The sequence below is a fragment of the Pseudophryne corroboree genome, chromosome 8 (assembly GCF_028390025.1).
Source record: "Pseudophryne corroboree isolate aPseCor3 chromosome 8, aPseCor3.hap2, whole genome shotgun sequence".
NCBI classification, from domain to species: domain Eukaryota; kingdom Metazoa; phylum Chordata; class Amphibia; order Anura; family Myobatrachidae; genus Pseudophryne; species Pseudophryne corroboree.
The window spans coordinates 453,594,659-453,607,458 of NC_086451.1; the positions used below are offsets into that span (position 1 = coordinate 453,594,659).

At 47.4% G+C, this 12,800-nt stretch overlaps 1 protein-coding gene across 1 annotated transcript in view; it reads right to left on the reverse strand.

Moving 5' to 3' along the window:
• LOC134949609 (butyrophilin subfamily 2 member A2-like) overlaps positions 1-12,800 on the reverse strand; it is a 67,558-nt gene that overhangs the window by 6,304 nt on the left and 48,454 nt on the right. The window contains exons 3-7 of the mRNA XM_063938302.1: positions 10,814-11,092; positions 8,840-8,956; positions 4,761-4,781; positions 4,428-4,448; positions 1,709-1,735 (exon numbers count right to left, since the gene is read on the reverse strand). Coding sequence (XP_063794372.1) covers positions 1,709-1,735; positions 4,428-4,448; positions 4,761-4,781; positions 8,840-8,956; positions 10,814-11,092 — 465 coding nt within the window. The remainder of the gene's footprint in view (positions 1-1,708; positions 1,736-4,427; positions 4,449-4,760; positions 4,782-8,839; positions 8,957-10,813; positions 11,093-12,800) is intronic.

Sequence of the window (12,800 nt, forward strand, 5' to 3'; positions counted from 1 at the left end):
TTAGGATTTTATGGATATATTGTTATTTTTTAATATGTGTTTATGTACTGCCGGCCGGCAATAAGTTCAGAATTATTGGAATTGGAAAAATAAAAATCCACCTTGGATGTGATTAGCGCTCTCTCGTTTGTCTGGTTTTTTTTTAGCCAGTGGAGAAGTTGCCCATGGCAACCAATCAGTGTTGAGGTAACATTTATAAAATGTATTCTATAAAATTATACGTAGCAGCTGATTGGTCGCCATAGGTAACTCATGAATAAGTACTGCTTCATTAGTAAGAACCAGCCAGTCAGCCCCTAACTGCCATGTTACAGGCAGTGTTTGAAAAATGACAGCTAGGAGCTGATTGGCTGGTACTTTAGCTCTCTCTACTTTATAGCTCTCCAAAACTTAGTACATCTACCCCAAAAGCTTTAGGATGCCATCAGCGTGGTCTCAGCATATATACCACATTTAAACGATTGCCATCCCTCCCAACTGTCCCAGGCTAATTAAAGGGGATTTTTAGAGGAGGTGTCTAGGGGCAAATTGGGAATTAAGAGGCACTAGACACTGCCCAGGGAGCACAGATACACCCCTTTCAGTGAAGGCTTGGTCATGTCCCAATTTAAAATATTAAGGGCCTAATTCAAAATGATTGATTGCAAAAGCAAGATATTCCTCTAATGGGCAAAACCATGGGGGTCATTCCGAGTTGATCGCTCGCTACGGATTTTTGCAGCGATTATGGCAGAACGGGGCTAATCTGCGCATGCGTATGCACTGCAATGCGCAGGCGCGTCGTACAAGTACAAAGAGCTTTGTGGTTTTGCACAGGTTCTAGCGACGCTTCCAGTCGCTACAAGGAGATTGACAGGAAGTGGGAGTTTCTGGGCGTCAACTGACCGTTTTCTGGGAGTGTTTGGGAAAAAACGCAGGCGTGGCCGGGCGTTTGCTAAGCGGGTGTCTGATGTCAATACCGGGACCTTCGACGCAGCAATCATTGCACAGAATAAGTAACTACAGGGCTGGTCTTGTTCTGCACAAAATACGCGAAAATACACTCCCCTGTGGGCGGTGACTATGCGTTTGCACGGCTGTTAAAAGTAGCTAGCGAGCGATCAACTCGAAATGAGGGCCCTTGTGCAGTGCAGGGGGGGGGGGCAGATGTAACATGTGCAGAGAGAGTTAGATTTGGGTGTGGTGTGTTCAAACTGAAATCTAAAATGCAGTGTAAAAATGAAGCAGCCAGTATTTACCCTGCACAGAAACAAAATAATCCACCCACCTCTAACTCTCTCTGCACATGTTACATCTGCCCCACCTGCAGTGTACATGGTTTTGCATATTAGAGAAAAATTTTGCTTTTGCAATCAACCTTGTCGTATTCTCTACCTACCTCCCAGACTGCAGCCAGACAGTGGAAGGCTGTCACCATGGTGATTGGTGGATTGCTGGAGCTATCCACCAGTCAGAGTTCTGACAGCCATTCACTGTATGCGAGCATGCATGGCCAAACTGTGCTGGACTACAAGAGGTGCAAGTTATGATTTTTTTCCCCCGTTACTTATTTCCATGAATGGGTGTGTAGGGGCCCCAGTGCATTTTTTGCCCAGGCCCTACGATGCTGTTAAGACGGCCCTGGCAGGTACCATACGGGAGTTTGAAAAGGTGACGACACGGCAATAAACTGAAACCATCATGCAGAAAAAAAATGCGGCAAATTTACCTGGATTCATGACAGCTCTTCTCCAATCTGAAATGAAAACAGACAAGCAAAGGGTTATAGGGGTCATTCCGAGTTGTTCGCTCGCAAGCTGTTTTTAGCAGCCGTGCAAACGCTATGCCGCCTCCCACTGGGAGTGTATTTTAGCTTAGCAGAAGTGCGAACGAAAGGATCGCAGAGCGGCTAAAAAAAAAAATTGTGCAGTTTCAGAGTAGCTCCAGACCTACTCCTAGTTTGTGATCACTGCAGACTGTTCAGTTCCGGATTTGACGTCACAAACATGCCCTGCGTTCGGCCAGCCACGCCTGCGTTTTTCCTGGCACGCCTGCATTTTTTCGGACACTCCCTTAAAACGGTCAGTTGACACCCAGAAACGCCCTCTTCACGTCAATCACTCTGCGACCAGCAGTGCGACTGAAAAGCGTCGCTAGACCTTGTGTAAACCTACATCGGCCGTTGTGAAAGTACGTTGCGCCGCATACGCATGCGCAGAAGTGCTTTTTTTCATCATCGCTGCGCAGCGAACATTTTCTGCTAGCGATCAACTCGGAATGACTCGGAATATGCGCACCATTCATCCAGACAGGCGATCAATAGGGATTCAAAACTGCACCTTTTACCATGGTCAAACGCTCTAGCTGCTAAAGCTTATTACAAAGTGACGTTCATCCCTCACTGTGTGTGAGATGTACTAAGCATTGCATCCATGATGCGGTACATCCCACCTCTTATCGGGATACTAATCGCATATGTATGTGAAATTAGTATAGCAAAGGACAGTCCTCCCGCTAAGAGCTGTCTTTTGCGATCAGTGGACGTCCAGGTTTAGTGCCCGTGTAAAAATACCCGTTCCCCCCTCTTGGTGCCACTGGGTGGAGGTGCAACACCTGAAGGGGTGGCTGTCCCCAGGCCTTGCAGTAGCTCCTCTGCCTGACCCCATGACAGGAGCATGGTTTAAAACCCAAGTTACATGTGTAACACATTTGTTTGTGTTCTGGAGGTGCACAATCAAGGGGCTTACCCAAGGTAATTTGTGTGTGTGTGTGGGGGGGGGGGTTTAGGAGATGCTTGGACTGCACACCCTAATTCTAAACATAGTGACAGGTGCTACCATGCTGAGACTTGTAGTTCTACATAGAAAAAAATAGAAAATGCAGGTGCACACTCTAAGTACTAAACGCTGCTAATCGGAATACTTATAATAGCTCTGTAATTTAACGTAGAGTAAAAATGAGGTGCTTAACATAATTTGGGCCAAAAATTATGGGACTGCCAACCCTGACCAGGTGACCTCATCAGGTGGGTTCCCAACATTCCAAAGATTCAAGTCTAGAGCACAGGACCCCCCAGGTCAGCATAAGCCATCTGCCCCAAGCTAATTTTTGTGTCTGTGACATGGGGGGGTCATTCTGACCTGATCGCACGCTAGCGATTTTCAGCAGCGCTGCGATCACGTCAAAACTCGGCAAAACTGCGTATGCACCGCAATGCGCAGGCGCATCATACGGGTACAAAGTGGATCGTTGCTGGGCGATGGATTTAACGAAGAAGCCATTTGCACAGCTGATCGCAAGGAGATTGACAGGAAGAGGGCGTTTGTGGGTGTCAACTGATCGTTTTCAGGTAGTGGTTGGAAAAACGCAGGCGTGTCCAAGCGTTTGCAGGGCGGGTGTCTGATGTCAATTTCCGGGACCGGACAGGCTGAAGTGATCGCAGCGGCTGAGTAAATTCAGACCTACTCAGAAACTGCACAAAATGTTTTTGTGCCGCTCGGCTGCACATGCGTTCGCACACTGGCAAAGCGAAAATACACTCCCTCATAGGTGGCGACTATCTGATCGCAGCGCTGCAAAAAGTAGCTAGCGAGCGATCAACTCGGAATGACCCCCTTTACCCAGTCAAATAATACATCTTAAGAACGTAAGGAGTCACTTGTTATATGTATATAGGGGGTGATTCCGAGTTGTTCGCTCGCTAGCTGCTTTTAGCAGCATTGCACACGCTAAGCCGCCGCCCTCTGGGAGTGTATCTTAGTTTAGCAGAATAGCGAACGAAAGATTGGCAGAATTGCGAAATAAAAATTTCTTAGCAGTTTCTGAGTAGCTCGAGACTTACTCCTACACTGCGATCAGTTCAGTCAGTTTCGTTCCTGGTTTGACGTCACACACACGCCCAGCGTTCGCCCAGCCACTCCCCCGTTTCTCCAGACACTCCCGCGTTTTTCCCTGACACGCCTGCGTTTTTCCGCACACTCCCAGAAAACGGTCAGTTTCCGCCCAGAAACACCCACTTCCTGTCAATCACACTCGGATCAGCAGAACGATGAAAAAACTTTGTTATACCGTGATTAAAATAGCAAACTTTTGTGCTAATTTACTTGGCGCAGGCGTGCTGCGTACATTGCGCATGGGCAGTTTGCGACTAATCGCTCCGTAGCGAAAAAAAATAACGAGCGAAAAACTCGGAATGACCCCCATAACTCTGATATTGATGCTTACATTTAAAATAACATAACCCAGATTGTTAGTTCATGGTTCACTGACTCATTGAGCTTTTATACAATAGAGACTGTGTCCTGTCACTGTTACAGTTGAGGCAAGAGGCACTGTGTGCCTCACTAGTATCTCCGGCTTCAGGGGAATTGATAGGCTGACTAGTGGTACACGCCTACTGTATACTGTGTGAAGAAACTGGGGCTTCGCGTCTGTGTTTTTTGGCTTACCCACTTCAGAGGATAATTTATCTACAAGAAAACAAAGAGAAGTCATTGGACATTCATTGTATACATGTTTATTTATCAGTCACTGAATCTGATTGGTGCGTGTAGTTAGTATATTGGTATAATAATATGTAAATACATGTAAATAATATTATATAAACAGAGTTCTGGTGTCATCACGTCAGTGTTCATTAAGAAAACGTGTCTGCCCGAGCCCTGAGAGATCGCCCTGCCGCCCGGTGATATTATATGGCCGCAGAACCACTGTGCAATGCATGATGTCTATAGAATGTAGGGAAGGGATTGTATGATCCCATATAGTCTGTGACAACTCACCGATTCTCTTACTGTCCATAACTGAAAGAGAGGGGAAAACATGACTTAGACACGACAACAGTCACCTGTAACAGCGTATTTACAGCAACAGCCGCCTATGAGACGACAGCACAAAGGACAACATGCCATGCGAATCTCCTGAGGCAATTACAAGTGTGTGTGTATATATACTGGACACGGGGACAGAATGTACTTGTAGTAGTACTGTATACAGTGTAGTCTCTAGTTACCCAGTATACAATACAGTCTCAGTCACCTGGTATACAATACAGTCTCAGTCACCTGGTATACAATACAGTCTCAGTCACCTGGTATACAATACAGTCTCAGTTACCTGGTATACAATACAGTCTCAGTCACCTGGTACACAATACAGTCTCAGTCACCTGGCGTACAATACAGTCTCAGTCACCTGCCATACAATACAGTCTCAGTCACCTGCCATACAATACAGTCTCAGTCACCTGGCGTACAATACAGTCTCAGTCACCTGCCATACAATACAGTCTCAGTCACCTGGCATACAATACAGTCTCAGTCACCTGGCATACAATACAGTCTCAGTCACCTGGCATACAATACAGTCTCAGTCACCTGGTATACAATACAGTCAATACAGTCTCAGTCACCTGGTATACAATACAGTCTCAGTCACCTGCCATACAATACAGTCTCAGTCACCTGGTATACAATACAGTCTCAGTCACCTGGTATACAATACAGTCTCAGTCACCTGCCATACAATACAGTCTCAGTCACCTGGCGTACAATACAGTCTCAGTCACCTGGCGTACAATACAGTCTCAGTCACCTGGCGTACAATACAGTCTCAGTCACCTGGTATACAATACAGTCCCAGTCACCTGGCATACAATACAGTCTCAGTCACCTGGTATACAACACAGTCTCAGTCACCTGCCATACAATACAGTCTCAGTCACCTGGTATACAACACAGTCTCAGTCACCTGGTATACAATACAGTCTCAGTCACCTGGTATACAATACAGTCTCAGTCACCTGGCATACAATACAGTCTCAGTCACCTGCCATACAATACAGTCTCAGTCACCTGCCATACAACACAGTCTCAGTCACCTGGTATACAATACAGTCTCAGTCACCTGGTATACAATACAGTCTCAGTCACATGCCATACAATACAGTCTCAGTCACCTGGTATACAACACAGTCTCAGTCACCTGCCATACAATACAGTCTCAGTCACCTGCCATACAATACAGTCTCAGTCACCTGCCATACAACACAGTCTCAGTCACCTGGTATACAATACAGTCTCAGTCACCTGGTATACAATACAGTCTCAGTCACCTGGTATACAACACAGTCTCAGTCACCTGCCATACAATACAGTCTCAGTCACCTGGTATACAACACAGTCTCAGTCACCTGGTATACAATACAGTCTCAGTCACCTGGTATACAATACAGTCTCAGTCACCTGGCATACAATACAGTCTCAGTCACCTGCAATACAATACAGTCTCAGTCACCTGCCATACAACACAGTCTCAGTCACCTGGTATACAATACAGTCTCAGTCACCTGGTATACAATACAGTCTCAGTCACCTGGCATACAATACAGTCTCAGTCACCTGCCATACAATACAGTCTCAGTCACCTGGCGTACAATACAGTCTCAGTCACCTGGCGTACAATACAGTCTCAGTCACCTGGCATACAATACAGTCTCAGTCACCTGGCGTACAATACAGTCTCAGTCACCTGGTATACAATACAGTCTCAGTCACCTGGCATACAATACAGTCTCAGTCACCTGGCGTACAATACAGTCTCAGTCACCTGGTATACAATACAGTCTCAGTCACCTGGCGTACAATACAGTCTCAGTCACCTGCCATACAATACAGTCTCAGTCACCTGGTATACAATACAGTCTCAGTCACCTGCCATACAATGCAGTCTCAGTCACCTGGCATACAATACAGTCTCAGTCACCTGCCATACAATACAGTCTCAGTCACCTGGCATACAATACAGTCTCAGTCACCTGGTATACAATACAGTCTCAGTCACCTGGTATACAATACAGTCTCAGTCACCTGGCATACAATACAGTCTCAGTCACATGCCATACAATACAGTCTCAGTCACCTGGTATACAATACAGTCCCAGTCTCAGTCACATGGTACACAATACAGTCCCAGTCTCAGTCACCTGGTACACAATACAGTCCCAGTCACCTGGTACACAATATAGTCCCAGTCTCAGTCACCTGGTACACAATACAGTCCCAGTCTCAGTCACCTGGTACACAATATAGTCCCAGTCTCAGTCACCTGGTATACAATACAGTCTCAGTCACCTGCTACACAATACAGTCTCAGTCACCTGGTATACAATACAGTCCCAGTCTCAGTCACCTGGTACACAATACAGTCCCAGTCTCAGTCACCTGGTACACAATACAGTCTCAGTCACCTGGTACACAATACAGTCTCAGTCACCTGCTACACAATACAGTCTCAGTCACCTGGTATACAATACAGTCCCAGTCTCAGTCACCTGGTACACAATACAGTCCCAGTTTCAGTCACCTGGTACACAATACAGTCCCAGTCTCAGTCACCTGGTACACAATACAGTCCCACTCCCAGTCTCAGTCACCTGGTACACAATACAGTCCCAGTCTCAGTCACCTGGTACACAATACAGTCCCAGTCTCAGTCACCTGGTACACAATATAGTCCCAGTCACCTGGTATACAATAAGCCCCAGTTACCTTGTATACAGCCACAGTCCCCTGGTATACAATACAGTCCCAGTCCTTATTGGTGAAGTATACCGATGTACCCTCACTCATCTATACACCCGCTTGTGAACGCATCACAGGGGCAACTATTTGTGCGCCACTCGGGAACGTGCGCACCATGAGATCCTATGGATTGCGGGGGAGAACGCTGAGCAGGACGTACACACAGGCACGCTAATAGCGAGCCATGAATAGCCACTGCTGGGTGTAAGCTGAACAGGGACATATCTGTACATAGCATTGCCATAACATCCCTATAACCAGGCACACACATGAATTACACAGGTTCTGGAGCTGTCTGACCTCAAATCTGGTGTAACTCAGCCACAGAACCTGTGTAATTCATATCACAGGGATATTCTAGCAGCCCTAGCTCTACACCGTGGGCCTCATTCAGAGTCGGGGGCAATTCAACCAATCTTCTGAGACTACAAGGCCTCGGTCGTGCTGGAAATGGCCGGGATCGGCCCTTGTGGCCAGCCTACATAACACTACGGCTGGTGCAGGGACGTGGCTTGGGACGCACACTTATAACCTGATTATGTATTAGTTACACGTATTGTGTGTCGTCAGGAGAATTAATGGACATTTCTGCCTGGCTGCATTATCCTGGAAGCTATGGAGAAACAAATAATGTTCATATACAGCTGCGTCCTCATACACTACAGCAAACAGCCCCTCTCGGTGCGCCTGGTGCCATTAGACTCGACTAGTGTCAGGCGTCTTTGTCACAGTGCCGTGCAGCTAGGATGTACCAGGATGCGCCATTTTTCCAGAGAGAACGCATGGTGTATTGTGGAGATGTTTATGATAACCCATCTGTAGTTTAAGGAACTGACTTCTAGGGATGCAGTCATGATGTCAATGTTGCAGAAATGTTGACAGGCGACATTCCTCAGAATGTGGACTTGTAAAATACCAACATTCTCAGAATGTCAGCATTAGGGTTAGGCTGTGAGGGGTTAGGCTTTTGGGGGGTGGGAGATGGGTAGGGTTAAACACTAGGGTCTGCACCAGACCACAGCAGAACCGCTCTACATGTGATCACCGGGACCCAGGAGACACCGCTGGAGATGCCGCTGTGGCCAGGAACAGGTAAGTCATCGCTAGACCACCAGGGTCCATATTCTGTCATGCCGAGATGTCAGCAGAGCCTATAATCACCTGCGGACTGGAACGTGTTGTAGGGCGTGACACCACTGTATGGGACTTGGTGTCATTTATGAATAGGCCTGTACATCTGGCTGCCCCTTCACCCTCTTTCTCCCGTTTCCCATTCCCACCTTTCTGTTCCTTCTGTTTCTTCATGTAATAAGCCGCCAACGCTGCCCCCACAATCAGTAGCGCCAGGGTGAAGAGGAAGGCGTAGGCCCACGATGAGATGCGAGGGAACATGTCCTCTGTGGAGAGAAATAAGCAGCCGCTGATCAATAGGGACACGATGAGAGTCTACACTGGATGGGAGCTCTTACACTGATCAGCCTGTGACTACAAATAGATTGTATGACCCAACATACTCCTCCCCTCACTCTGCACCTTGGTGGTGGTTCCAGGGCAATGGTCCCCCGTTAGAGACAACTCAACACTTGTCCAGACATTGACAAATGGGAGCAGTCCACAACCCAACACTGTAACACAGGCACCGGCCCGGCAGAATGTCGGCTGAACACCTTTGTCCAAACCCAGACAACAAGCATTGCAACATGGCCAGGGGCATCTAGGGGTCTCCACCTGAGGTCACCCTAGTTCTATTCAGCACGAAGAATGCTACACAACATGCATTGTATACGGGTTCAGTAGGATTTGCCATCGCTCTGGATCCCGGAATGCATAAAAGCAACGCCGGTATCCCAGCTGTCATAATCCCGACAGGGGTGAGTAGAGGGGATTTTCCCACTGTCCCCTAACCCCTAACTCTCTGTGGCCGCAGCCTAAACCTAACCTCCCCCTTTAGTGCCTGACCCTAACCACCGCCCCCCCCCCCCCCCCCCCCTGTAGGTGCCTAAACCTAACCCACTCATCCTCTCAGCCTAAACCTCCCTCCCCAGCAGCCTAACCCTAACCTCCCCGGGGGCACTTATCCCTAACCTTCCCTCCCTGCAGCCTAACCCTAACCACCTGAACCCCCCTCCCCACGCAGCCTAACCGTAACCTCTACCCCCGCAGCCTAACCTCTACCCCCGCAGCCTAACCCTAACCCTTGGGTGTTGGCTAAACCTACCCCCCCCCCCCCCTCCCCTTCCTTTCCCTAAAGCTAACCTGCCGCGTGTGTTGCTATGGTCGGGCTTCCGACATCAAACTCCTGCCCCTTTCGGAGTTCTGACATAGGGAATCCGGTATTGGTATTTTTCGACTGCCGTGATCCCGGCATATTGACCGCATACCTTGTATACATGTGTACGTGACATGTCAGTATAGCATTCCATGAAATTGTACACAATCATTGTGGGGTACTTGTGCCTTTCCCAGAAGCACCAAAATCCATATCATGATATAGAGATTGAATCATTATATTATGGGCATATTTATTAAAGGAAATTTGCGACATATCGCCTAAAAAATGTAACCATGAGGGACGGCAGCCGATCCATTAATTTCCGACCACAAAAGCTGCCGAAGCTCTGTAGGCTGCTTAGCCGTCGGATTTGCCAAGTTCCTGGATGTGAAGCATTCCAGAGTTTGCAACTACCCCCCCCCCCTTCCCCCCCTTCCCCCCCTCCCAGCTAAGGCCATTTGCACCTAGAGTCTGCTCTGACTGTGATTTTGTCCATCTGCCTCCGTTGGTGCAGTATGCGTGTATGCTCCGGACCCGGATGAAGAATGATAGCATCAGCTACAGTATAACTCTGCTTTCAGTCCTTTGCGGGACAGGCTCCTATCAGGCCCTGTGTCCTGGCAAGAGAGTGTTGCTAAATTTGGGATTCTGGGGGGGCAGAGGTCTGATTGGGTCCCTCTCTGTAGGAATATGCTATGAGAATCCATATGCCTCTATTGGGTAACACCAGCGTTACCCACCCCATCCAAGCCCCGGAATGGATCACATTTCAGAGGTACATATGGGAAATGTGGCCAAATTCCAAAAACGGCAGTTTCGGGTTAGCCGCATTTTCACTTTAGGACATCCCGTCCCATCTACTCTCGCACAGCAGACCAGCATGTCAGTGACTTGCCCAGTGGCCTGTCCTGTGTGGAGAAAACAAGGGGGACATGTCAGCGGCTACTGATCTGAAACTCCGCTGCCGAGATAAGCTACATACCTGCAAGCGTCATATAAAGTCCAAACTCTTTCCCTGTCACTGGGTGCCTCGCGGCTCCATACAGCGGCCCAGCATCTGGGTCTTTAAGTAGAATCTTGCTCTCTAGCTGGTACAGACCATTGCTCTGGTTGTGGATGAACTCCAACCTATCAGTGACGACTGGGACACCATCCACTCTCCAACGCATCTGCGGCCATGGAAACCAGTCGCTGGTGACAAAAGAGACCGCAATGGCGCCATCTTCCAGGGAGACCGCCACAGAAGGGAGGGAACCGCTACCTGCAAAACACACATTTCCAACTCTTAGGGTCTGAGAGGTGATGCTCTTCTAAATTAAGGGCGGCATTTATCAACGCTTGAAGAGAGATAAAGTGGAGTGAGATATAGCAGCAACCAATCATCTCCTAACTGTAATTTTTCAAACACAGCATGTAACATGGCAGCTACAAGCTGATTGGTTCTCTCCAAGCTTTGATACCTTTCACACTAAGTCAGACAGATCGTCCTAGTAGAGCACAGGTTCTCAAACTCGGTCCTCAGGACCCCACACAGTGCATGTTTTGCAGGTCACCCAGCAGGTGCACACTTGTATTCATTAGTCACTAACACATTTTAAAAGGTCCACAGGTGGAGCTAATTATTTCACTTGTGATTCTGTGAGGAGATCTGCAAAACATGCACTGTGTGGGGTCCTGAGGACCGAGTTTGAGAACCTGTGTCCTAGAGAAAACGAAAGAGATGATAATTGTAAGATCCTGGTGATTTGCCCGTGTCCTGTAACTGGGATAATCTCATCTCATCTGAAAGCATGTCAGTCTCCGCTGAAGCCCTTAATTCCCAGATCATTAGTTGTAAGGGAGCCGGGGGTCTGGTGGAATCAGGGATCATTACAGGAACAGAATAAACGCTGCAATTATGATCATACGGAAAGCTCCTGTTATTTCGGTCATGTAAGTAAATAATCAAAAGAGCGTTTGTCACAGTGCATAACCCTCATTATCTTCTTGTTCGTCAGATTAAATCAGATCTTCTAACGTGGAGAGATTATGGTGTTTCCCAGAGATGGAAAACGAGGAGGCTGAAGAGGAGTTTGTTCATGTGCGTAATTACCATTAAGTGGAATTTTGAGTTGATTGGAATATAAAATGCACAGCTGAAATGAGTGTGTGATAAAGTCACCTGCAGGCTATAAAGTGCGGTATAAAGCACAGCCCAACACAGACAAGAACCAGACGGAGATAACGCTACAAATACTCACTTAGGCCTCTTTATAATATATACGGCATATTTAACAATTACATTTTGATGCTCACGTCCTCATCCGCTGTGTTTAACCCTTTGGGGGATATCCAATTAGCCCCGGTAAAACATTGGGTCCAAAAAAACGTATGTTTTTCGCGGGTTTTCCCGATGTTTCACATATTATTATTTTTTTACAGGCTATCCTAATTGATCGCCTGTAAAAAAATACCCTTTCTCCTGAAAACACACAGGTTCAGTGAAACCTGTGTGTTTTCGGTAGAAACAGCCCCGTTTTCGCCCCAAAACGGGGCTGTTTCAGGGGATTTGGTTTTGCCTGCCTGAAGCAGGTAAAACAAAATCCCCAATAAGCTGCGTTTCATGCCGGCTTATCAGGGCCAATTAGATAGCCCTCGGCGGGACAATTAGCCCCGGTAAATGACCGGGGCTAATTGGATAACTCCGAGAAATAGGCACAGGGGCACATAAATATATGTTGGCAATATTGTATGTATGATTAGGCACCTATGACATAGGGGTAGATTTACTATAGCTTCTAAAAATTAAAAGAAGTGGTGTTGCCTCTAGATATGGTAGTGTGAGTAAAGCTCCTATCAGCGTCAGAGGTGATACCACAATCAGCCAATCAGAGGAGACTATATTGTGTGGGCGTCTGATATTATCATCAAAGCAAATGTGCACACGTCCTCACGTACCTGCAAGTGATACGGCTGAAGAAGAATTAATC